General features: G+C 62.0%; 4 protein-coding genes across 11 annotated transcripts; 2 read left to right on the forward strand and 2 right to left on the reverse strand.

Annotated features, from left to right (window-relative positions):
- Nucleotides 1-24: 24 nt before the first annotated feature.
- LOC125180432 (ankyrin repeat domain-containing protein SOWAHA-like) lies at nt 25-4,039 on the forward strand. 7 transcript variants are annotated; one of them, XM_066978488.1, is made up of 11 exons: nt 528-904; nt 1,016-1,175; nt 1,353-1,472; nt 1,551-1,652; nt 1,748-1,759; nt 1,976-2,419; nt 2,577-2,663; nt 2,764-2,874; nt 3,130-3,202; nt 3,342-3,434; nt 3,745-4,039. In XM_066978488.1, exons 7-11 carry the CDS (start codon nt 2,616-2,618, stop codon nt 3,936-3,938), a joined length of 519 nt encoding a protein of 172 aa, XP_066834589.1. In that variant the 5' UTR covers nt 528-904; nt 1,016-1,175; nt 1,353-1,472; nt 1,551-1,652; nt 1,748-1,759; nt 1,976-2,419; nt 2,577-2,615; the 3' UTR covers nt 3,939-4,039. The 7 variants fall into 7 exon arrangements, 6 of the variants coding, with proteins under 6 accessions (XP_066834586.1, XP_066834587.1, XP_066834585.1 ...); XM_066978485.1 differs by lacking the exon at nt 528-904 and adding an exon at nt 25-227 and having other exon boundaries at nt 2,764-3,202; XM_066978486.1 differs by lacking the exon at nt 528-904 and adding an exon at nt 314-478 and having other exon boundaries at nt 2,764-3,202.
- A 151-nt stretch (nt 4,040-4,190) lies between these two features.
- On the forward strand, nt 4,191-6,199 carry LOC136786511 (iroquois-class homeodomain protein IRX-5-like). The gene is made up of 2 exons (XM_066978490.1): nt 4,191-4,580; nt 4,864-6,199. The coding sequence occupies exons 1-2, from the start codon at nt 4,416-4,418 to the stop codon at nt 5,386-5,388; spliced, it is 690 nt and encodes a 229-aa protein (XP_066834591.1). The 5' UTR covers nt 4,191-4,415; the 3' UTR covers nt 5,389-6,199.
- Nucleotides 6,200-6,997: 798 nt separating this feature from the next.
- On the reverse strand, nt 6,998-11,681 carry LOC125180434 (E3 ubiquitin-protein ligase RNF182-like). Its single transcript, XM_048050622.2, has 2 exons — nt 8,374-11,681; nt 6,998-7,929 (listed from the first exon to the last, which is right to left on the reverse strand). Exons 1-2 carry the CDS (start codon nt 8,429-8,431, stop codon nt 7,175-7,177), a joined length of 813 nt encoding a protein of 270 aa, XP_047906579.2. The 5' UTR covers nt 8,432-11,681; the 3' UTR covers nt 6,998-7,174.
- A 142-nt stretch (nt 11,682-11,823) lies between these two features.
- Nucleotides 11,824-24,085, reverse strand: PCIF1 (phosphorylated CTD interacting factor 1). Of its 2 annotated transcripts, XM_066978477.1 has the most exons (17): nt 23,929-24,085; nt 23,548-23,656; nt 20,675-20,813; nt 20,353-20,477; nt 19,762-19,899; nt 19,220-19,350; nt 18,831-18,985; nt 18,444-18,591; nt 18,159-18,242; nt 17,280-17,379; nt 16,909-17,071; nt 16,050-16,222; nt 15,464-15,550; nt 14,777-14,961; nt 14,163-14,256; nt 13,772-13,947; nt 11,824-12,917 (listed from the first exon to the last, which is right to left on the reverse strand). In XM_066978477.1, exons 3-17 carry the CDS (start codon nt 20,796-20,798, stop codon nt 12,674-12,676), a joined length of 2,127 nt encoding a protein of 708 aa, XP_066834578.1. In that variant the 5' UTR covers nt 20,799-20,813; nt 23,548-23,656; nt 23,929-24,085; the 3' UTR covers nt 11,824-12,673. The 2 variants fall into 2 exon arrangements, with proteins under 2 accessions (XP_066834578.1, XP_066834579.1); XM_066978478.1 differs by lacking the exon at nt 23,548-23,656 and having other exon boundaries at nt 23,929-23,947.
- Nucleotides 24,086-24,697: the final 612 nt, after the last annotated feature.

Here is a 24,697-nt window from a genome sequence, read left to right on the forward strand (position 1 = left end):
GATTACAGCCCCATTATCTAATAAAGCGGATCCGCAGCGCCGCTGTGCTGATTAGGGCTGGCGGAGTCCCGTGGGGACAAGGTTACGGGGCTGGGGCAGCAGCGTGGGGGCCCCGGCTGGTTCCCCGTCCACCCCGGCTGTCCGGCCCCGCCGTCCCCTCCCGGCAGCGGCGCAGGCGTCCTGGCGTCCGTGTCTGGGGCGGCCGGAGAGCACGGGACCAGCCCGAGGTGGGGACGGGCCGGGGCTGGGGTGGACGGGCCGGGGCGCCAGGCTCGTGGGGGCTGCTCGTGGGGCCGCGGGTGCTGCTGGGGCTTGGCCACGGGGTGCAGAGGGGGCTCGGGGCCTGGGTGGGAGCTGGCGCGGGGCACCTCGGCCCCGCAGCTCCCGCTGTCACCACAGGCCTGCAGGGAGCAGGGGGCTGCGGGGCTCATTAGCCCCAGTGACCTTCTCCTTCCCGTCCCCGGACAGTGCTAAGCGGGTTTGTTACATATTTAATATCCTGAGAGCGTTATTAGTCGGTATTTAACGACGGATACAACCTGTGGGATAATCCGTCTGGGCGGGTGGCGCGGAGCAGGAGTCGGGCGGCTCGGGGGGCTCCAGGGACCCCGCACTGCTGCGTGCCCCCCCCACCGGCCCCGGAGCCTGTGGGGCCGGGCCCCAACCAGACAAAGGCTCCCGGGGCAGCAGCAGGGCCCCTTCCCCTTCCCCTTCCCCTTCCCCTTCCCTTCCGTCCCTCCCGACAGGAATCCAGCTGCGGCCTCCTGCCAGCGGTTGCCTCTTGCACAAGGGCCGAGGCAGGGAGGCGTTAACTGTTTCCTAACTCGGCAGTGGGAGCGCAGCGCGGGCGGGAGCACTGAGCGAGGGCCCCGGGCCCTGCAGGGAGCAGGGCGATGGCTGCAGGGTGACGGAGCAGGGCGCAGGGCGGCCCGGAGGCAGCTGGGCTGGGGCGCAGCCCGGTGTCGGCGGCTGCGGTGCCCCGTGCTCGCTGCTGACCCTGCGCCCTGCCCCGCAGGCCGAGCCGTGCCGAGTGCCAAGGACACGGCGCCGCAGGCGGGCTGCCTCCGAGCACGGCAGCGCCGGACACCGTGGCTCTGTGCCAGGGCTCCCCAGCGGGGGCTGAGGCCCTCGGGGCTGTCCCCCCCCAGATCCTGGTGACGGACTTCAGCGCGGCGGTGAGCAGGGGGAGCAGGGCTGCAGGCGCCCCACGGGCTGCGGCACGGGTGTGAGGGCTGTGGCCCTGCTGTTCCTGGGGCTCCCCCTGCTCCCACGGCCACACTGGGGCTTGGGGATGCCCATGCGAGCGCGGCCCCTCACCGAGCCCCCCGCTTCCCCTGCTGTGCCTGGGCCAGAGCCCCGCGGGCTGGCACTGCCCTGACCCGCAGCCAGAGCCGGGCGAGGAGGACAGCGAGCAGGACGCCAGGGAGGCATCCGAGGATGGGGGCAGCAGCGTGGGCGCCAGCCCCGTGGCCGTGAGTGCTGGGCCGGGGCCTGGGGCTCGCCGGGAGCTGGGTGCCCCGGGGAGCGCTGCTGAAGGTTTCCGTCTGCAGCTGGACCCAGTGGAGAAGGAATGGCTGCAGGGAGCAGCCGGCGGGGACCTGCCCGTCCTGAGCCACCTCCTGCAGCAGGAGCCCGCCCTGGCCACCAAGAAGGTGCGTGCTGCGGGGGGGGTCCGGGCTGAGCTCGGCTGCGGGGCTGGGGCTGCGGGGCTGACCCGCGCCTCCTGCCCCCCCACCCCGTCCTGCAGGACTTCACCTCGGTGAGTGCGGGGCGCCCAGCGCGGCCCCGGAGCCCCCAGCCCCTCACCCTAGGGCTGGGGGGGTTGATGGGCACCCTGGGGCACCGCAGCTGCCCTGGGATGGGACAGGCTGTGGTGCACGGCATCGCTGCGCCCCATCCTGCCCCCCACACCCCCGGCACTGACCCCTGCCTCTCCCCCCCCCCACCGCTGCGCCGCTGCCGCCGTGGTGCCCAGGGGGTGAGTGGGGGCGTGGGGCTGCTGCGGGCATGGGGGAGATGCAGGAAGGGGCCAGGGTGGTGGGACAAGGTCACGGGGAGGAGGACGGGGTCTGGAGGCACGTGGGGCCATGGAGGGAATGGGGCCGTGGGAGGGATGGGTGTGTGGGACCGTGGGATGGGGGTGCTGTGGGGAGGGAGGGGGCCAGGAGTTCTAAGGGGCCAGGAGGGGTGACAGGGGCTGTGGGGCTGACAGTGCGGTGGGGAGAGGGCAGCGTCCACAAGGGAACGGGTATGGGAGGCCAGGGGCCATGGGGGGGGACGGGGCACTGGGGGAGCCAGGGACTGGGGGAGGCCGTGGGGCCGGGAGGGGAGGGTGCGTTTCCTTCAGTGGCTGCAGCCGACGTCCCTCTGCCCACCGCTGCCCCCTCCACTGTGGCTCCCGCCCTGCCCCGTGCAGTTTGTAAGTCCGAGTCCTTCTTGGCCTCACACTGCCCCGGAGCTGGCCCTGGCGGGGCTGAGCAGGCTGGGGGCGGACGGGGGAGCCCCCCGCTCACCCATCCCATGCCCCCCGTCCTGCTGCCCCCTGGCCCTGCACCCCGCTCCCACCTGCCCCCCAGACCGCGTTGCACTGGGCAGCAAAGCACGGCAAGGAGGACATGGCCGCGATGCTCGTGGATGCTGGGGCTGACATCAACATGAGAGCGGTGAGTGGGGCACGCGGCACGAGGGGGCTGGTGCCGGGGGCTGAGGCACCCCCGTGCTGACGGTGCCTCTCCTCCCCTGCCCCGGCCGTGCCGCATCCAGCACGTGAGTACAGGCCCCGGCTGGCGGTCGCTGCCGGGCCGGGGGGTGCTGAGCACATCGCACGTGGTGCCCGGCTCTGCCCCCACAGCAGCTCTCTCCCTCGGGCAGGGCGTGAGTATGCTCGGCTGGACGGACGGACGCGCTGCAGGACTGGCCCCGGATGGGGGGTGCGGGGGGTGCCCTGGGAAGGGGCCGGGGCGTCCCCAGGGCGGTGGGAATGGGCGTCCCTGGCAGGGTGGTGGCAGCAGCAGGGTGACCCAGGAGGGTGTGTGGTGGGGGGCTTTGGTCTCTCCTCCTGGGAGCAGGCGGTGCTGGGGGCCACGGCACAGCCCCGTACCCCCCCCCCCGGGGCCTGGTGTCCCCCAGGGCTACACCCCCCTGCACATCGCCGCGCTCCACGGGCACCGCCAGATCGTGGACCTGCTCATCGAGCGCTTCGGTGAGGGCCCTGCCTGAGGCCCCCAGCCCACGCCTGGGGCTCTCGGCCCCCCCAGGTCCCAGCAGGGTCACGGTGTCAGCACTACCCTGGGGCCCTCTGGGACTGGCCCTGAGCGGTGGCTCAAGCATCTCTCCTGCAGGGGCCAAGCAGAACCTGCGGGACTACAGCGGGCACCTGGCCGGGCACTACCTGGGCTCTGCGGGGACGCTGGACGGGGACCCCGACACCCCCCGTAAGAGCCCGCCCGGCTGGCGGGGAGTCCTCTGGTGTGGGATGAGATGGGGGCATGGGGGGGACTGGGGTTGGGGGGGACAGGGCTGGGGAGGTGTTTGGGAAGATGGGAGACACACAGGTGGGGATGCTGTGGGTCCTGGGGGAACGGGGGCCGGGGGTGTTCGGGGTCCTGGTGGGGGCACAGGCAGGGGTGTGGGGGCCACAGGATGGGGCTGCAGGAGCTGCACTGTCCCAGGGACCATGCAAGGGTGGGGGGGGGGGGGGGGGGGGGGGGGGAGTCTTGCTGATGCTGATGGGCTTGGCCCCAGAGCTGCCCTCGGGCCGGGGTGAGCGCGGCCGGAACCGGCGCCTGGCCTGCCTGCTGCTGCCCAAGGCCGGCGGGCAGGCGCGGCGCCGCTGGGGCTCGGCCGAGGACCTTGCGGAGCCAGAGGAAGAGCGAGCCCCGGCGCAGCTCCTCGCACCGCCCGCGTCCTACCGGGCCGTCCGCAAGTTCTCCCGCTAGCCCAGACCCGGCCCCACGGCGTGGTGGGGGGCTCGGGGGTCAGGCACGAAGTTGGGGCCGGACGCTGGCTGGCTCTGCAGTAAAGCTCCGTGTGCACCGCGTCCCCGCGCCTGGCGTCCCTGTGTGCGCCGTTCCCGTGGGGCCACGGCCACTCGTGGGGCCAGGTGGCACGGCCCCAGGCAGCGCCCCTGCTCGTGGGGGCTCTGCACAGGGCCGGGGGGTGCCTGGGTCCTGCTGTGGGTGCTAGGCACATCCTGGCTGCCGGTGGCCACGCGGCGCAGCTGTGCCGTGCCAGCCCCTGCCCGACGGGAGCCGGTGCGGGGGGCGAGGCGGGTGCCAGGCGCTGCCCCAGATCCGTGCTGCTGCTTTAACAGGCGCTGCCAGAGCGCTAATACCCCCTAATCAGCTGCCCGTCACCGCAGCCCCCAGACCGATATAAAACGCCCCGCAGCAGCTCCCCGGCTCTGCTCCCGCAGCATGGCAGCTCCTCAGGGAGAGGGGAGCCCAGGCCAAGAGCCGGGGGGCTGCAGGGGGCCGTGGGGAGCCCTGCAGGGGCCCCCACCAGCCCTGCTGCCCTGCCCCTGCCCCATGCTGGCCGGCTACAACCTGCTGCTGCCCCCCCTGAGCCTCCTGGCGCCCTCGGTAAGTGATGCCCAGCAGCTCCCAGGGGCTGGGCCAGGGGACCCCCTCCCCGGTGGGGGCTGAGGCTGGGGAGCCGCTGTCCTGGTGGTGCCGCAGCCCCGCACCCTGCTGCCCCCGGCACCTTGGGGTGTGCGGTGCTGGGCAGGGGAGGGGGGGGGGGGGGGGGAATGTGCAGGATCTGGCCCTGCCCCAGCCTGAGCGGGAAGGGCCAAGGCCCCCGCCCCAAGACCCCCACCTCTGTGGCCCCTTCCCCCCCCCCGCAGCAACACCTCCGTGCCCCCAGGTCCCACCAGCCTGTGCCGTGCCCCAGGGGCTGCTGCCCAGGACCGGGCTCTGCCCCCCCTGCTGCCGGCAGCCCCTGCCCGTGGAGCCGGGGCGCGTGAAGGCGACCACGGCGCGGGAGAGCACCGGGGCGCTGAAGGCCTGGCTGGCCCAGCACCCCAGGAACCCCTACCCCAGCAAGGGCGAGAAGGTGATGCTGGCCATGGTCAGCCGGATGAGCCTCACGCAGGTCTCCACCTGGTTCGCCAACGCCCGGCGGCGCCTCAAGAAGGAGAACAAGGCGGGCTGGGCAGCGCACGGCACCTCCGACAGCGAGGACAGCGAGGGCGAGGGGGCTCTGAGAGGAACTCCCCCCGGCTCCAGCCCCGGCCCCGTGCAGGATGGCTGTGGCAGCAGCCCCACTGCGGGGCCGGGCCCGGGGCAGGGCGAGCGGCTGCAGAAACCCAAGATCTGGAGCGTGGCGGCAATGGTGGCGTCTGGCCCCGGAGAGAGCGGGGGAACTGCGGCACTGCCGGGGCAGGAGTAGGGGGGGGGGCTCGGTCCCTCCTGCCCCTGGGGTCAGGCTGCACCAGGGCGTGCAGTGCCAGTGAATGGGCATGCAGCTCGGACCCTGCCCCGGCTGCCCCAGCCCCTCTGCCCCACACAGCCCCCCTGTGCTGCCCGGAGCCGGCCCCTCCTGCACCCCAGCCCCTGGGGGAGGAAGAGCCATGGCACCTCCCGGCACTTCAGTGCCTTCCTCCCCGGTCCCAGGTGTCCTGGGACCACCGAGGGGCTGGGCTCAGGTGCGGGCTGTGGGGAGCGGGTGCGCTGTGCCACATAACGGGGCACACGGAGCCACCACGCACAAGGGATACGGGAGGGAGAGGTCAGCGCAGCCTCACTTGTGGACTGTGCCGAGCTCAGCCCCGCAGGGTTCCCCAGGTCCCTGCCAAGCTCCAGGAGGCAGCTGGGGGCAGCTCCAGGGCGAGCAGGTGGGGCTGGGGGGGCCTGGCAGGGGTGGGGAGAGGGGAGCGCAGGCCCTGGAAAGGCACGGACACGGGGCAGGGCTGTGTGCTGGCTGTTATAGCTCCTATGAACTGGGAAACGGAAATCAAAAATAGACTTTGCTCTTCTTGATAAAAGTAATAAAATGGTTAGCGGTGTTAAATTAATCCTTACAAAACAAAACCCAAGGAGGTTAAATACAGCCCGGAGGCTCCGCATAAAAACCACAACGACTACAAAACAGCTGCAAAGACGTCTTTACACACCAAAGAACTCCTCTCCTCCGCTCCTCTCCTATACGGGAACACAGCGTCGGCGAACACGGGACTCACACATGTGGAAAAGAAACGCGGGTGCGATGGGAGCAGCCCTGCGAGGAGCACGGGCGCCACGGACAGAACTATTTACACTATGGACACGGAGCTGTGCTGGTGCCAGTCCGGCCGCGGGAGCCCCCGCGCTCTGCCCGCGCTCCTCCTGCCCGCGCCGGGCTGCGGCCGGCTGCCGGGGCCCCTTCCAGGCGCGGCGCCACGCGCCGAGCGCTCGCCACGGCCGTCCCTCCGGCCGCCCGTCGTCCGTCCTTCCGCCCGTGCGCGCGTCGCAGCTCCGGCTGCCCCTTCGTCCGTGCTCGGGCGGCGAAGGGGCCGCCCGCTCCTCCTGCCGCCCACGCGTGGCTCCCTCGCCCTGCGGCGTGGCTGCAGCCCAGCTCCTCTCCCGGCCGGGGGCCGGGCGCTCCGCGGCGCTGCCGGGCGCGGGCAGCGTGCAGTTCGCAGGGGAAGGCGGGTGCCGTGGAGCTGCTGGGCAAGAGTCCCCCGGGCCGGTGCTGCGCAGCCAGCAGTCTCTCCGCCTGCCCTGGCGAGCCTCCTCGGGGCCGCCGGCGCCTCCCTGCTGCCTCTCACCTCTGCACCTCAGTTGGCATTAGTCTCCCGGCTGCTGCTTTGCTCGCGGCCCAGCTCCCGCTCCTTGTCTGCGGAGGAGGACGAGGAGGACGAGGAGGACGAGGACGAGGAGCTGAGGGTCCGGCCCGAATGCTTGTAGGCCGCAACGAGCTCCTGCAGCCGTTCCGGCGTGGGCTCCCACTTGGCAAAGCCCGCGCTGTTCTGCAGGAAGAGGACGGCGGTGTTGTGCACGGCCTTGTAGTACATCTCCTCTCTGCGCAGGGAGATGACACGCGCCCGGCATCTCCCGCTGGCCCTGGGGCCAGGCACACCTCCACACTCAGCACCCATCTCTTGGCAGCCGCGGGGCGGCAGCACCCACGCCGAGGGACGATGCTCCAAGGTGCCCCAAGCCTCCGTGGCCCGGCCGCGGGGCCCGGCCCCGCAGGGTCAGGACGGGGGGAAGGCAAAAACCTCCCGGCACAGGCACTGGCAGAGGCTGTAGGAGATGCAGAGGAGGAGGGAGGCGGGCAGGAGGCTGACCAGTGCAGCGCCCAGGCTGTGGTGCTCAGTGAGCAGGAGGTAGATGCCGAAGGGCAGGGAGCTGCAGTAGAGGAGGCAGAGCGTGCCCAGCAGGCAGCGGGGGGCGGCTCGCCACGTCCACGAGCGGCCCTTGGGCGCGGGGCCGCGGCTGGGCAGCACGTCCGGGCTGCTGGGGCGGTAGAGCTGCACCACGTCCAGCCCACCCAGCCCCTCGGGCGGCACCACGTCCTCAGGCACCTCCAGGATGGTGACGACCAGGCAGTCGGAGCTGGGCGAGGGCTCCGCCAGGGGCTCCAGCACGCTGGGGCAGAGCAGGACCTCGGGGGTTGCGGCGGGGCCCCGCTTCTGGGCCCGCTCACGGCACGCCAGCCCCTCGCTGTCGTCCTGCAGCCACTGCGCGTCCCCGCCGGGCACCGGGCTCTGCCGGCGGCAGAAGGGGCAGCAGAGCCGGCGGGGCGACGCGTCCCCCAGCGCCACCATCTTGCGCAGGCACCTGGCGCAGAGGCGGTGGCCGCAGCGGAGCAGCTTGGGTCTGCGGGCGCGGGCGTCGTAGCGGCTGTAGCAGATCTGGCACTCCAGCTCGTGGGCCGCGAGCACCGGCGGCTGGGAGCTGCCCCGCGTGCCGTCCGTGTGGGTCATGGTGCCGGGGGGCCTGACGGGGGCTGAGGGGACAGGGGAGCCCCGTGAGCTGCACGCCGGGGCAGGTCCCTAGGCCCTGCCGCGCCCCGCAGACAGGGGCCGGCTCGGCCTCTGGGGGTCTGCGGCAGGGGGGCCGGAGCACCAGCGGCAGCCCCCCCCCAGGGCCGGCTCGTCCCAGCTCTCACCACAGCTGGTGCCGCCTGCGCTGGGGCTCGCCCCCTCTGCAGCCCCCGCGCCCAGACAGGGAGGGAAGGTCTTTCCTGGGGGCTGGGAGCTGGCTCTGGAGCCCCCCCGCACCGCAGGGTGGGGTTCCAGGGTCCTCAGTGCAGCTCGCCCCCCCCTCACCCACAGGTCCCCCCCCATCCCCAGGGCAGGGCTGGCCGCAGACACAGGCTGTGCAGGGACCCCTGCCCTTCAGCCCCCCCCCCCCGCCACCTCCCCCGGGAGGCTCCCGCGCCCTCCCCTACCTGCGTCCTGTCCCGGGGCTCCCGGGGGGGATGCAGCAGGGGGTCGGTCCCCGGCCATGCGGGGGCTGCAGCCCTGCCCGTGGAGGCAGGCAGGGTGCCGGCGGCGGCACGCACCCCATGGAGAGGCGAGGGGCGCGCTGCCCGCCACGCTGCGGAGGCTGCCCAGGCGCAGGGACCGCCAGCATCCTCCGCATCCTCCGCAGCGTTGGCCTGGCAACGCGGAGCGGGAGGCGGATGCTCGGCGGGGCCGGCGCTGGGCTGATGCTGAGCCCCCCGGGGCAGGGGGTCCCCGAGCCCCCCTGGGCTGCAGCAGGACCGGGAACGGGGCCGTGCGGCTGCCGGCATCCCGCTGCTCCTTCCCTGCCGGGGGCTGCCCCTGGGGACCCTCAGCCCCCAGCCCCCAGGAGAGGGCTGCTGCTACGGGGGTCCCTGGGGCCGCCCCCACTCAGCCCCTGGGAGCGAAGTGGCCTCGGGCACCGCGCCGCCAGCCAGGAGGGGACGGCCACCGGCCTCGCGCCGGGCAGCGCCTGCTGCCACGCACACAGCAAGGGGCGAGCTGGGAACAAGCCCAGGCCCTGCTCGGGGGTCTGGCCTCTTCCGTGTCACGGTCACGCTGCGGTTGCTCTCAGCCTCCTCAGTGCTCAGGCTGCCCTACCCACGCTGACTACAGAGAAAAATATTTTATTTTCTCCATGCAAGGCTCTGCCTTTTTCATTGGGCTCCTGCGAGCTGCTCAGGGAATCACTGCCCACACTCTGCGGCGAGGCAGTGCTGGATCGCCGGCTTTGGTCTGCACAAACTGCTCGGGCCGGAGCAGCGTGCGGGGCTGGGAGGCAGAGCTTAGCGAGGGCAGTTTTAGTTCAAGGGGTCAAAGTCTGGCAGAGTTTGAAAGAGCTTGCTTCAGGAGAACAGGACCACCCCGAGCTCATCCTCCCCGGTCCTGCTCCAGCCTCCTGCCCCTTCCCAGCTGGGGCCTTGCCCCCGTCACCGCAGCTCTCGGTCAGCCGGGGGCACGGCCTTGGCTCTGCCCAGCCTCGGGCTCCTGCTCTCTCTGCCCTTGCCGCAGACCCGTCCGGGCGGTGAGCAGCGGCAGGCGCTGCAGGACGGCCCCGGCCGCAGCTCGGTGGGCAACGTGCCCCCTCCTGGCACCAGGGCTGCTCGGGTGCCAGCACCGGCCGGTTCTGCTGCCCCACGGGACGGGGCCCAGCCCCGCCAACACAACCTGCCGCTTGTCCTCGGCCCCACCTGCGGCCGGGGGCTCCCGCAGGACCCCGCGGGCTCCCTGCAGCCTGGCCGCGCTCAGGCAGCTGCGGGAGGCCAGAGGTGCGCAGGGCAGGGCTCGCGGGTCCCTCCACTTGCTGAAGGGAAGCGTCCGAAACGAGAGAGCCCATCGGCCTAGCAGCAGTGCTCAGCCCTGACGCCCCATTTCTACCCACGCTTTTTGCTTTGTCTGGGTGAACGAGGTATTCTAGAGAGGAAGCCACACAAGGTGACATGTCACGGTCACAAGTCACGTGCATCTCCACTGTGAGAGCAGTAGGACACTGCAATTAAATACTTAGTGATGTAATTGGCCACCACCTGGGGGAGGAAGACAAAGGACTCCTCCTTCTGCACTGATGACATAGATCAAGAAGCCGCTGACGCTTTCCAGCATCAATGTGTGTCGCTGCTCACCGGCGCTTCAGGAACAGCTTGCCTTGGGTCAATATAGTGAACAAAAGGGGAAAAAAACGTGTTACAAGCTGCTTCTTTCTCAGCTGGAGTTCCCAACTGTCCCTGAGTGTCATTACAGGAGGTCAACGATCTCACTGTCGTTGAAAGCGCCCTGGTGAGCTGCGGGGATGCAAGGACTGAGCTGGGCAGTGATGCAGGGCCAGGCCTGGGCTGCCTCTGCAGCGCTGGCCCCGAGCACGCTGGTGCTCAGCTGGAGGGACACGGGGCACGGTGCAGACCCCGAGTTCGTGGCACTGCCTCACCTTGGTTTTTAACAAACGGAGTGCTGTTTGATCCGTGCTGAGGCCTACCTGGGAGAAGGCAGTCCCAAGGGTACAGGATTACACGACTTCCAGGCAGAGACAACTCACACCAGTACCGTTTTCCTCTGGGAGCCCAAGACCCACGTAGGGAGGACTGCTGTTTACAGCCTGTTCAAATGCAGAGAGCCTCTAGGTTTAAAGCTGTGAAAATCCCAAGCCCCAGAAAAGCTGGATCGGAGAGCGACCGCTGCCTTGAGCTGCCGGTGCCGGTCTGGCCACAGGAGCCCCCAGGCTCTGCCTGCACTTCTCCTGTGAGGGAACCAGGCTCCTTCTGCCTGCTGAGGAGGCAGAGGGAAATTAACAGCTGCTGGTTTCTTGGAGGGCTGATACAGAGAAGACGAAGCTGAACCCTTCACTGTGGCAGACAGTGAATCAAGAGGTAACAGCCAGATTGTTTTAGGAGACTCAGGCTGTCCTTAGGAAAGAAAAATCACCGACGGGCAGGGCAGCCCCGATCAGGTCACCCAGAGGCTGTGCCACCTCTGTCCTCGGATGCTTTCAGCAGCCCGCTGAAACCACATCAGCCTGACCCAGTGCTGGTGGTGAACCCACGTGGGATGGCTGCACAACAAACCTCGAGGGGCCCCTTTCCACCAGATCTCACGAGCCTACAGTAGTGCGAACGGCTGATGGCGGTGATCTCTCCTGAAGAACTGCTCGTCTCTGGCCAGATATTTGTGATTTGTCTCCATTGGCTCGCTGGCTCAGGCAAGAACAATCTTTAAAACTGTCTCCATCCGGTGCCACCTCCCTCTGCTTCTGTTACCTGACTCTGCCACCTCCACCTACCTCCCCACCTCAGGCCGCTGTGGGCTTCAGCTGCCTTTACTCGGGCCCTTGACTGAGCCTCTCCTCCTCTCCGTGCCATAAGTCCCCTTCTCCAAGGCCTACGGCTTCTCTACACTGCACAAGTCCTGCTGCTGTTCCTCCGGGTATACAAAGATACGAGAGGATGGCACCTCAGTTCTTTCAAGTCCATGAAAACCTGCCTCCCTTCCGCTGTGTGTGATCTGGAGCTGATCTCAGTTACGGATTTTCTGTGCCACCACAACACCCACCACAGCCCTTCCCTCATTGTGGCATTTGTTGTCTTTTAATATTTGGGCAAAGCCACCCATATTTTCATGACCATCACATTTGTCTTGTTAGTCAATGTACCTCCTAACACTTAATGTTCTGGGCAAAATGCTACACGTCTGCCAGAGAAGTCAGTATTTTTCTAGTGTACTGTAATTGTATCAATTTGGCAGAGAGATTCAAAGTACGAGTTCCGAAATAAAAAGAAGAACCCAAAACATTTTTCTATTGTTCAACCAGAGCGAGACTGAGGCAAGGGCAGGGGCTGACCACAGACCCACGGCTGACAGACGAGGAAAGTCACTGACACACGAGGAAAGTCACTGACACGGGGCAGAGCTGTATGCTGGTTTTTAATGTTCCTAAGAACTAGGAAACGGAAATCAAAAATAGACTTTGCTCTTCTTGATAAAAGTAATAAAATGGTTAGCGGTGTTAAATTAATCCTTACAAAACAAAACCCAAGGAGGTTAAATACAGCCCGGAGGCTCCGCATAAAAACCACAACGACTACAAAACAGCTGCAAAGACGTCTTTACACACCAAAGAACTCCTCTCCTCCGCTCCTCTCCTATACGGGAACACAGCGTCGGCGAACACGGGACTCACACATGTGGAAAAGAAACGCGGGTGCGATGGGAGCAGCCCTGCGAGGAGCACGGGCGCCACGGACAGAACTATTTACACTATGGACACGGAGCTGTGCTGGTGCCAGTCCGGCCGCGGGAGCCCCCGCGCTCTGCCCGCGCTCCTCCTGCCCGCGCCGGGCTGTGGCCGGCTGCCGGGGCCCCTCCAGGCGCGGCGCCACGCGCCGAGCGCTCGCCACGGCCGTCCCTCCGGCCGCCCGTCGTCCGTCCTTCCGCCCGTGCGCGCGTCCCAGCTCCGGCTGCCCCTTCGTCCGTGCTCGGGCGGCGAAGGGGCCGCCCGCTCCTCCTGCCGCCCACGCGTGGCTCCCTCGCCCTGCGGCGTGGCTGCAGCCCAGCTCCTCTCCCGGCCGGGGGCCGGGCGCTCCGCGGCGCTGCCGGGCGCGGGCAGCGTGCAGTTCGCAGGGGAAGGCGGGTGCCGTGGAGCTGCTGGGCAAGAGTCCCCCGGGCCGGTGCTGCGCAGCCAGCAGTCTCTCCGCCTGCCCTGGCGAGCCTCCTCGGGGCCGCCGGCGCCTCCCTGCTGCCTCTCACCTCTGCACCTCAGTTGGCATTAGTCTCCCGGCTGCTGCTTTGCTCGCGGCCCAGCTCCCGCTCCTTGTCTGCGGAGGAGGACGAGGAGGACGAGGAGGACGAGGACGAGGAGCTGAGGGTCCGGCCCGAATGCTTGTAGGCCGCAACGAGCTCCTGCAGCCGTTCCGGCGTGGGCTCCCACTTGGCAAAGCCCGCGCTGTTCTGCAGGAAGAGGACGGCGGTGTTGTGCACGGCCTTGTAGTACATCTCCTCTCTGTGAGAAAAGACAACAGGCGCTCAGCATCTCTCGCTGGCCCACCTGCCAAGAAGTCACACAACTACAGGGGAACACTCTTCCTAGCACCTGCCTCTCCTCTTCCTCTGTGTAGTTTTTAGGACAACTTTTCCTCCCTGTCCTTCACTGTTATGAGACAAAGAGGAAGCAGACTGCAGTGAAGGCAGAGGCTCACCAAGTTTCAGAGGAGAGGCACTGAGCCAAGCAGCTCCCTGGCCCGCATGTGCACCAGGACACTGCTGTCCCTGAAACACTCAGTGAGATAATGAACCTCTCAGCAATCCTAACCAGACACAGAAAACTTAGCATTTAAGTACTTGTTGCTTAAACAAGCTGTGTCTTGAACTTGTTGCTTAAGCAGCAGACCAAGGGCCGGCTTGCCCCACTGAGGACCAAGATCCTGACTGCTCCTTCTGCTTCCTTCGGAGCGATGCTGAACTACCGAGGCACTACGGCGTTTGGTAGCCCAGGAAATCCTACTCGGCTGCGGCTCACCGGAGTGGGGAGTTGGTAGAGGGACACAGGTGATCACCACAGCACCGCAGGGGATGAACCGTTCAGACTGGACTTGTACCAAAGGAATACCTCACTCACAAGTTTTTTAGTTAGTGAAACACCTCAGCAGTCATCAAATGAGTGTGAAAATCCACAACACTCTGGATTCCACAACACCTCTCTTTAAAATCCAGGATGATTACGCATTGCATTTTTCCTTGCCTTTTCCCTACTTTCCATTGATTTCCACTTGGGATAGGATGTTCCTGTCACACGGCTCTCCTAAGAGGCTGCTCATCAGAAACGCATTCCCAGAAGGACCCCAGAGAAAAGCCTACTTTTTGCAGACGTGCTGAGACCCACTGCGGTATTCGTGATCGAAGGCTGACAGGATGAGCTGGTGCCGCTTGAACTTGCTCTGCTCCATGCGGGTCAGGGCTGGTGTAGGAGGGTCCCTCCACTCAGGGATGAAGACAATGAAGGAGAGGGGCTCACTGGAGCTCTCCAGCAATTTCTAGTCCAACAAGAAAACAATCTTAGCCCCAGTTAAGCAAAGACATGCCTAATGACTTCTACAAGAAAGAAACATTTCTGCTTCCAGAGCAGTACAGCAGCAGTCACAACCCTTTGCCTTCTGAGTAACAGCCCTGTTATGAGGGTACAGGAGCAGTGGGGAGCAGAGCACTGCACAGCTCCATTCAGAATAACAACACGGGTGAGTGAACATACCTCAAAGTGAGAGACCATGGCATCCATCAGCTCCTCGCAGAATGGAGGATTTGCCTCAAAAGACCCACTTATAGGGAAGAAATCCAGGCACGGGCTAGAGGAAAAAGGCGAAGATCCCTGTCAGAGAGGCTAGAATTCTAATTTTCATACCTTCAAAAGCAGCCATTTCCTCAGAAACGACACTCATGCTCTCAGAAGGCCTGAATTCCCAGCAGCATGAGGCCTGCCACTTCTGAATAACAGAACCGTCACCGGGGACGTAGCCCATCTGCAGTCGCTGAGGGCTGACTGCGGATCCAAGCTGACTGCTTCAGGGCTCAGTTCTCCCATTCACCAGAACAAGGGCAAGCGCTGCCAGACTCACAAAGCGCACCGTGTCGGGACCAGACACCTCTAACCAGACCAGCGGCACACTCCTGGTTGCCCCACGGGCAATCCAGGTCCACTCGTTGCCTTTCCGCAGGCCCAAAGCACACATCCTTCTGCGCAGGCACCACACAACCAGCTACTGCCACGAGCTCCCGGAGCCGTCAGCCTGTCCGGAACCCTCGCACCGCACACACGCACGCACCCACACAGACACATGGCAAAGGGCACTGTAACATAAGACTCACCCCCTGGATCCAAAATACCCGTCTGTATCCAAGAAGGCCGAACAGTACTGTTTAAAATAGCAATTCAGAGGCGAGGCAAAGCATTCAAAACTCACTCCAAAGAGCTTGTGGAGGGCTTCAAAGACGTGCACGGGCAGTGCCCCCTGCAGGCCAGTTCCTTCATACAGGCCCACACCAAACATCATCTGAGGAGAGCAAATCCCGGTGAGAAGTGCCTGCACTTGCTGTTCCTTCTGTTCCCTTCACTGAACACAGACCAAGGGCCACATGTCCATGCACCCACTCCTCTAGGTATGCAGGGCCTCCTCATCCTTTCTCAAATTCGTGCAGGTCCCCTGCATGTACCCAAGAACGCTCTTTAGATACTTTCTCTAACTCAGGCCCCACAAAGCAAGTGTCAGTTTTTACACAGACTCCCCACGAACCTTCAGTTAGTCCTCACGGCAATGCCATGAACTACTGAAGGTTTTTGTAACAATTTATCTTCATCCCCACCAAGGTCTTCCCTCAAGATCACAACTGCTCCCCAGACTACACTCCTACCTCACAACAACGGGAGCAGACAACAGCCCCCACGTAAGCCTTGTTTTGTACCCGGCTCCCAGAGTCGTGGACCTCCCAGAATAACGACAGCAAGTCCCCACTATTACTAGGGCTTTTTGACGCACAACTGTGATGAGACAGTACCTGGTATCGACGGAGAAGGCACCAAACCCTGGGCAGAAACTTTTCAAAGCCAGAGTCATCAATGCAACTGTACCGATAGAGAAGCCACTGGAAGAGAAAGCCCAGCCGTTAAAAACCAACAGCACCGCAAAGGTAGGACAGCCAGCACACGAACACGTCACGGCACGAGGGGGGACAGCGATGTACAAAGGAGCAGGTGGGGCTCTGCACGAAGGTTTTTCAGCACATCTGCTTTTACCATGGGAACGAACCGCAAGCTATTTACTAGCATGCATGAATGCAACACATCAGCAAGTGTCTCTCAGCACGGGCAGCCTTGTTGTGAGAACCATTCTTGCAACACAGCATGAACCCAAAGCACACACGCAACGCCTTTTAAGTACTCCCAGCAGAAGGCTGACCCTGACTAAGCAGAAGGAAGCTGTGCTCATGTCTGCTACTACCAGGGCAGTATCAGGCAGCCCCCACCAGGTCAGCACTCTGTCCTGCCGCACAGTCCCTCCGCTCAGAGGAAAAGGAGAAACGGAAGCTCTCGGCAAAGAGCAACTTGCAACGACAGTCGCACAGGCCTGCAGCCAGCCCTTACCAGCTTGCTGAAGTAGTTGCGGCTCACTTTCACCATTTCCCCCTTGTACCGCACACATGCCACATTGTTTTCCATGTGCATTTCCACACTGGGGAGTGGTGGGGAGGGGATGGCCAGTCGCACTGGGTAACAGTACACAAGCCTGTCCTGGACTTCAGGAGCTTCTATCTCAGCTACAGAGAATAAAGATCAAGGCAGTCCATTAGAATCCAAGGACATCCGGAACAGATCTTCCTTCCACCTCAAAACACGCAGTGACAGAAGTAAAGCTAAAAGAGCAGAGTGGTCCCCCCCAGAACACAGTGGTGGCCCTTCACACACATCATGCAGGCAGCCACCTAAGATCAGAGCTGATTCCCAAAATTAATCCTATCACACGCTGCCGGAGCACAGAGGATCCATTTCACAGTATTTCTCCACCTGTAACACAGGAGACCTGCAGACTGTACACAACCATACCAGCATCGTAAGGCACGTTCTGGATGAGTAAAACAGTTTCCTTGTCGTTATTGCTATTTCGGTTTGCCCCAAACTCATTCTAAAAACCAGTAAACATTCCCAGGCTGTCAAGTGCAGGAGGCAAAGGAGCCTTTCTGCCACCTTGTGGTTAACTATTTTGGACAGCAACTTAGCCTTAGCTTTGGCAGAGAAAAAAAGAGCTCACAGGAAAGTTCAGCTAGAAGGAATCACAATCAGGTGGGAAGACAGGCAGCAAGAACAAGCAGCAAAAGGCAGGCACTGGGATCTGGAGGGAGCATGTCTGAGGAGAGCTAAGACTCAAAGGCAAAAGGGAGGGTTAAAGAATGGTAGTGATGAAGGAAGCAAGGACCAAGGAGTAAGAAAAAGGTTTACTGTGTACCAGATATATTGTTCTCTTTGAGGATGGCAAGATGCTTCTCCCGGATGCGCTTGACGTATTCAAGGGATATGTAGTAAATCTTACTGCAGATGCCTTCAACAGAGTCCTTTGCTGCAGCAGACACATGGGGCCCACACTGCTTGCGTAAGTGCTCCAGTCGGTCCTGCATAATCAGAAGAGTCCCTTGCACAACGCACCACCTCACGCACCACCTCACTCTCCGGAGGTATGCAGATCTCCATGCCTTTGCCACTTCCACTTCACAAATCAGAGGAAAGCAATCGCAGCCTTCTCAAGCACCTTTGTCTGGCCCTGAACGCCCCATCTGTCCCTAGGCTCGCTGCGCGCAGCTGCACAGGAGGGACACTGACCATGTAATCCTCCTTGGAAGCAGAATGGTCCCGTCGCAGCCAGCTGAAGGTGTCCTCCACATTCCATTTCACCACTTTCCTGCTGTCTGGTGATGCACTCCTGCACAAAACAGACAAGTGAAATTTAACCCAGAGGTGCGTGGCAATATATCCACGCTACCACAACAGTGTTTCATCAGCGGGGGAACACAGCTGCTGACACGTCCTCAGGGCCCTAGCTCCTCACTCCCCTCCAGGCCTCCCACAGAAAGTTCTTCCAGACATCTGACTACGGACTGCCACGCTCCTGCCAGGACACAGTGCAGCTAGCTGTCTGCTGTCCTCTCTGTGACGGGAAAGGCAGATAACGGATTTATCTACGAGAGAAATGGCCCATTTTCATCCTGCCTCTCATTTCCAAATGCAGCCACTGTTAAGAGCTTGCGACTTCAATAAAACTACCCTGTTAACAAGCTTTGGTTTTTCCCCACTAGGCTATCTTCCTCAATTCTGTCCTGTGGCAGGACTCTTCAGAAAAATTATACGTGGTGTAATAAAATAGCAGGCTAAGTTTGTTTCTCTTTACTATCAGTAAGGCCCAAGTACTCTTGTATTATCTCAGGAATAAATGACAGAAGGCATTCCATATTTAGTGTTACACAGATTCTTGCTCATCTCTGCAAACATTCACAGCTTCCCAACGTCTGATTTCACGATAACATCACTAGCAAAAGATGGCTCCAGCACTACCGTTTTTCTTCCATGTGTTCTTAACCTTGCTTTTCCCCTGTAAGATAACGACCTATCCAGAATAAGGCGGGACGCTGTAGCTCCTCCTACAAGTTCCTATAAACTTTTTCTCATCTCTGAAAGTGACAGCGCTGCAAGAGGAACCCCCACCTGGATTCAATAAGCCGTTTTGCAGCCTCAGCATACTTGAAGAGCAGTCTCTTGGCTTCTTCCCGGAACTTGATTCTGGATAGCCTGAGGCAAGCATAAATTCACACGCATCAGTTTCACAGCTGCCATGAAGGCCAGATCCAGTTCCCAAAATTTATATAAACGGCACCTTAACCACTTCATCAGTGAAAGTGAAATATGAAAGCAGAAAACCGCAGCAGGTAAATCACTGGACTAGCCCAAGAAAAGAACAACCCAGAAAGTTGTCCTGTCTTTCAACAGTACCTGATGGGAATGTCATTCATGATTTCTCTGAACATGGAAGGAGACACTACTGGCTCGCAGTCACTCGGTAAAAGAGGGTCTGTGCCTTTATCAACCACCTTCCTCTCCAACATCCAGCGGTTAAAAGACTCCCTTGGGGGGTCAATCCCTGGAGAAGCACAGAAAAAGGGTCAAATCAATACGATAAAGAGATGCCCAGAAGCTCTGACAAGAATCAACACTTGAGGTCAGCTTAATAAGTTTACAACCTTAAAACAATGTCAAAGAGAATAAAACCATCGCAAAAAGAGGAAACCACAGGAAAGAGACAGATGTGAACCAGACGGAAGAACACCAAGGTACTGCAGGATTGCGAAGACAAAGAAGGGGAGCGCAACAGGAACTTACCTTCTCGCTGCTGGCAGAGCTCACGATAGTGTTGCCGCAGCTTGAGAATGAGCTGGGATCGAAGCAGCTCCACCTCGGGGTGTGGAGAGAGCACTTCAGATGGTGCCCTCTGCTTAATCACTGCATTTGTCTGAATATCCAGGTCCCAGTATACTCTATGGCAGGAAAAAAAACGTCAACCTGATGGTCAGATCACTGGCTAATTATCAAATATTACTTCTAAAGATGCTTCCTGGGGCAGTTTTACCAACCAGGAAATCAAACTATCAAGATTCCTTGCAAAGACACGGGAGAATGTCACGTCCCTCAGGTTCTTCTTCAAAGGCATTTAGAAAATCAGCCGCCTCTAACCTACTACCAAGAACAGAAGACAAATGGATATAACTCACTCAGTTGGTCGTAGAAGAGCCGCCTGCTGTTTATCTTCAGGTGAAACGCACCATGCCTTCAAAACAGAGGTTCCTGGAATACTGGGAGAGATGGGGACTGGCTGAGCGGCTGGGTTCCCCGGAACATCCACCTGGGCACGCAGAAGATGAATTACTGCCCCACAGAGAAAGGTAAAAGGGAAGCATCCCAGCATACCTAACGACACATCTCAGGATACCCAGTGGATTGCTAGAGCATATTCTGCCTGCACTTAGCATAAGTTAATACGGACATACAAGCTAACAGGTTATGACTGAGAAACATGGTATCTCTCAACTCCCACACTCCATCTCAGGCTGTAAGAGAAATGGCAAATGAGCCGGACCTGAGTCTGCTTCCACTTTTGTAATTCTGTAATTCTGGAGCGTGAACTGTTACAGGTTGGGTTATACTACAGTGGCCTGATCTTGCGCAGTTCAGAAAAACAGCTGCAAGTTCCAGACCCTCTAGGTTTCAGTTTGAACGACATCCTTAAGCATTCATCTCACAACACCAGACCCACCTTGGACTTTTTCATACTGTTGCCACTCGGGGGAACCTCCTCAGAGAATCTCCTCTTCCTTTGCCTGCTGTCCACGGAGGTCTCTACCATTCCACCTTCCAGTGGCATAGGAGCCGCATTCAATCCCAGAGGGTCTGACTAAGAGTGTGCAAACAACAACAGTACTTATTAGTTCACCAGCTGCCACCGCAGAGTACCAAAGGCAATAAAACTTCTTAACTTCCCTTGCCACTGCCACCAGCTCCCAAGTGGACAGAAATAAGGATACTAATACACCTGCAGAAAGCTGAAAAATTCTCTTCTACACTTGTGTCTGTATGGTTTATTTGGTTTGGTTTTTAGTTCAAGACTTAGATGAGAAAAATTCTACGCAAGTCTCCCAGGTTGAGTATTCTTTGAGCAGTGTACTACGCCTGCAACAGCACTATCAGAGCAGGCACCTGAATGAGGAATGTTTTGTCAGAACCAAGCCAGACGCTGGACTTGGAGAAGAGCTCTGAAGGTAAAGAGGGCCCTCCCACACAGGTAATCTCAAATCCCAGCAGAATACCGCAGTATTGGCACAACCTCTTGAGGTAAGTGGTTACTTACAATGACATCATGCTGTCCCAGAACAGGCATTTCCCACAGAGACTGGTTGGTGAAGCGGTTGAAGTAGTAAGGGCGATTCTCCCGTTTGCTCCAGCACTTCTCCCAGCCAGCCTGCACCAGCTCATCTGAGAGGACAGGAGGAGTCAGGACAAGACCAGTGCTGAAAAGCAGCCCTACTCCTCACGTCCCCATTACTATCACAGCACGCTCTGAAACACGCAGCGCTCCCAACTCTCTTGGCAGCCCCGTTCCACCTTCCCTCCCCTGCTACCCAGGCCCTTCAGAACTCCGTGCCCGGCCTTGTCAGGAGCACAACCAGTACCTGGGAGGTCCTGCACCAGTCGCATCGGTTTGGGGGAGCTGGGCTGGTTCTGGTTGGAAGTGCCAGGTGAGTGACTCATTAGAGATGCTTCCTCCGCAGGGCTTCCGTGATTCTCATTGGCCATTTCTCAGCAACCACACTAGAACAAATACACAAGAAGTCCGTGTTACAGCAGGAAGGATCCCAGATTCACTTGGCCCACTCAGCTGTAACAGCTTAAGTTCATTCTCGCAATAAAACATGACTCGAACCAGTACAAACAACAGTTAAGTCCTGAGAAATACCTGCTCCACGAGGTACAGCTCGCTGTAAGGAATGCTGAGCTTTGAATGCTAAGGAAGCTCTTACGGACAGCACTGAAAATTCTCCTCTTCCAGCTAGATCTCTCCTAGACGTGCAGCATGTCATTTCATTCAGCAGGACTGAACGCTTAAGAAATAAAATAGACTCTTCTGTGAACATCTACCACCCTCTAACATGCCGGCAATGCTATCCATACCTGCCCTGTTATCCTTGGATAGTTAAAATCAGTATTTACACACACATAACTGCACGTAATTTAAACTAAAGGCATTCGTTAAAATCCTTCTGCTATATAAAACAACCCCAGTGCTTCACTAATAACAACTGTGGTGGCTCACAGAACCACAGGCTAGGAGTGAGGAGCTCCTGAGTTGTTCTCCTCCGTACCTTCCAGACCCAGACTAACTGTCAGACCTCAGCCAGGCTATTTTAGCCTTTGGTATTTTCTCATTTGCATAACAACAGCTATACAAAATAAAGTCTGTTGAAACGGTAAAGCTTCTCTTAATCATCATTTAACATTCCCAGCTGTAGAAGAACAGCCAGGTTTCTCCTCTCTTATTCACCCCTCTTCCCCCAGGGAAGTTTCTGAATCAGCACTGTTGAGTCAATCACCACAGATCGCTGCTCTCTGGCAACCCTAAATGCACTGGCAACAAACCGGGGGAAACAAGGCGTTTTAAATAACTACTGGCTACCTTCTGTTACTCGACTCTATTCTGGCCTGTGGAGGCCACCTGCACGTCAGTCAGGGCTGCAGGAGCACAGTCTTGTACTCAGTGTGTTTTTAACGGGTCTGAATAACAGCACCAGCAGGAGGCTTCCTTGTGTTTCACCTCTTAAGTAAAACTTCTGGTTTGGTTCGTGCACTGAATTATTTTGAATTTATTCATCCTTACTCCCCATCCCATCCAAAAAAACTCCACTAGCCATTTCAGAAGTGCAGAATGTTAGGAGCTGACAACGATCAGGAATTAGCAGGGACCTGGTAGGTTGTCTATAGCACTGACAGCGAGATCAGCGTGACGCACGGCAGGGCTGAGGAACACTTGATCCTTCCAACGTCTTGGAAGATGTTTCCGTCCTTCCCTCACGGGTAAGCAAGGAAAGGTGCAGGGTACAGCAGAAACCTGGAGTGGCAGCCTCCGCTCAGAACTACGGAGATAGCCACGTCCAAGTCCACAGGCGAAAGCATCTGCTACACAGACCGTGCCAACACAACCCCGTACGTTTAATCACCTCACTTATGGGTGTTGCACAACATTTGTTTACTGACACTTCCTCCTGAACTCCAGCCCCGCCGTGACCCCTGCAGGCACACTTCAGCTGGCTGCCACACAGGCAGCAGTTAGCCCAGCCACCTCGAGACAAGGCTCAGACCCACGTCACAGGCACTGGGTGCACGACACTTCCCCAGAGCCCGAGGGTCCCAGGGCTGCACGTCGTGAGCCTTGTTGTGTGTTTCACGTGTCACAAACTTTTCACAGCTGTGTTTAGCCCTCCTTAAAACCTATTTACACACGCAGCTGTCAATGTGTCTCGCACATCACACAGACAACACATTACAACGGATCGGTACTGATGGGGCCGGACCTCCCGGAGCGAGCCAAGCACGTATTTTAAGAAGTTACAGACAGTACCGGGTATCAAGATCTTCCTAGACTGGAGATCACACACCATGTGCAGTGACTTGCCAGTGGTTTTTTTACCACCAATAGCTCAAAACAGCTGACAGACAGGGCTTGTAGTTTTTGCCTTCTCCCATTTACGGATAAAGTAGAGGAGGGGAAGGTGATAAGAAGCTGTAGCACTTTATCAACGTTGATGAGCATTAAATGCAAGCATCCTTAAGCTCTGTGAAAAGGACTAAAGCCAAGTAACAGAATCCTGACAGGAGGAGCTCTGCTTTTATGTAACTATTGTTGTGTCTTAGACAGCGAGAGGGACCCGGAGCAATCACTTTGTGGTGGTTACGGCATTGTGCTCATACCGGCAGCGAGGCATACAGTGCTTCACGGACACAGCACAGCACCGTCCCTGCCCAGAGAGCTTACAGCCTAGAGCAGCAGCACGACCAGAGACCACAGCGAGGTGGAAGAAGACACGAGGCAGAGCTGTACAGCGAACAGGCCCGTTACTTGTATTCGCTTCAGCAAAGCAGGCTGTCACACCGGACGACGGCAGACGCAGACAAAGGCGAGCAGCAGCAGCCAGCGGGGACACGGCGACTTCTTCCCTCAGCCCAGCACCGAGGCTGCGTCGCGGGGCTGGGGACGGGGCGCTGCCGCCTGCCGCCGGCGCTTCTCCCGTCCGAGCGCCCGGCTGCCCGGGGCCGGGGCCGAGCGGCACCCGGAGCCCCCGCGGGGAGGCGGCGAGCGCACCGGGCACCGAGGGGCCGCCTCCGCCGGGCACTAGGCGCCGCTGCAGCCCCGGGGCCGCCCTCCCTTTGGCGCTGACGGGCCGGGCCCGGCGGGCAGCCGGGGGCCGAGCGGGTGCGGAGCGGCGGCGATGCCGACCCGGCGGCGCCTGTGCGGGCCGGGCGGGAGGAGCCGGGGCCGGGCGGTACTTACGGGGGCGGGCTGCCTGCCGGGACGCGGGGCCGTCGCTCCGTGCTGGCCGCTGGCGCCTCGGGGCCGCATCCTCATAGCGGGGCGTCCCGCGCCTGGCCCGCGGGGGCCGCTGCGGAGACAGGGGGCCGTTACGGAGACGGGACGGGAGGGCGGGGGAGGGGCCGCCGGGGCGCGCAGGCGCGGCGGCAGCGGCGGGAGCCCCGCGCCGGGCGGAGCGGAGCGGAGCGGAGGGGCCGGGCCGGGCCGGGCCGGGCGGCGGCAGCGGCCGCGCTCTAAGATGGCGGCCGCGGGCCCGCACCGCCCGCCTCGCCCGCCCCGCGCCGCCCGCCGCCCCCTGCCGCCCCCTATCCGGCCGCGCGGCCCCGCGGGAGCGCCGCTTACCTGGGCGTGAGGCCGGGGGCTGCAGGCTCCGCGCACCGCCGCGCTTCCCGCCGCCGCCCCACCTCCGCCTCGCCCGCCCCGCCGCCGCCATCTTGCGCCGGGACCGCGGGCCGCCGCTGCGCAGGCGCGGAGCCGCCCCGCCCTCGGCACCGCGCAGGCGCCGCCGCCCCGCGCAGGCGCGCGGCGTCCCCCGCTCCTCGGCCCGACGGCACCGCGCCTGCGCGCCGCGCGGCCCGCGCTTTGGCGGGCGGGGGGGGCGCACGCGCGGTCGGGCGGCGGCCCCGCCTGCCCCGGCGCCATCTTTAGTGAGGGGCGGCGGCGCCCGCCCTGCGCTGGGCCGAGCCCGGCCGCTCCCGGGGGCGCCGCGTGGCGGTGCCGCCTCCCCCCCCCCCCCCCTTCCCCGGGCGGGCCCCGCGGCCGCAGGGCGAGGCCCTCGAGGCTGCCTGCGGCCGGGCCGCCCCCGGCGCCGCTTCCCCCGCCCGGACCGCGCCCGGCCCCGGGGCAGCCGCAGGCACCGGGTGGGGGAGTCCCGGGGCAGCCGCGGTGCCCCCAGCACGGACCGGGCCGTTCGCGGCCAGCCCCGCGCCCAGGGGGGCCGGGGGGGGGGCGGTGCCGCCTCAGGGCGTGCTGGGCCCTGCCCCGAGCGGGCACCGGCCGCGTGCGGGCACAGCCGGGGGGGCCCCGCCCGCCGCCCCCCGCCCGGCCGCAGCCTGAGGCGCTCCGAGCCCCCCCCGCACGGGGTGCGGCCCCCTCCGGCCTCCGGGGGCTC

The sequence above is a fragment of the Anser cygnoides genome, chromosome 16, assembly GCF_040182565.1.
Source record: "Anser cygnoides isolate HZ-2024a breed goose chromosome 16, Taihu_goose_T2T_genome, whole genome shotgun sequence".
Classification (NCBI taxonomy): Eukaryota; Metazoa; Chordata; class Aves; order Anseriformes; family Anatidae; genus Anser; species Anser cygnoides.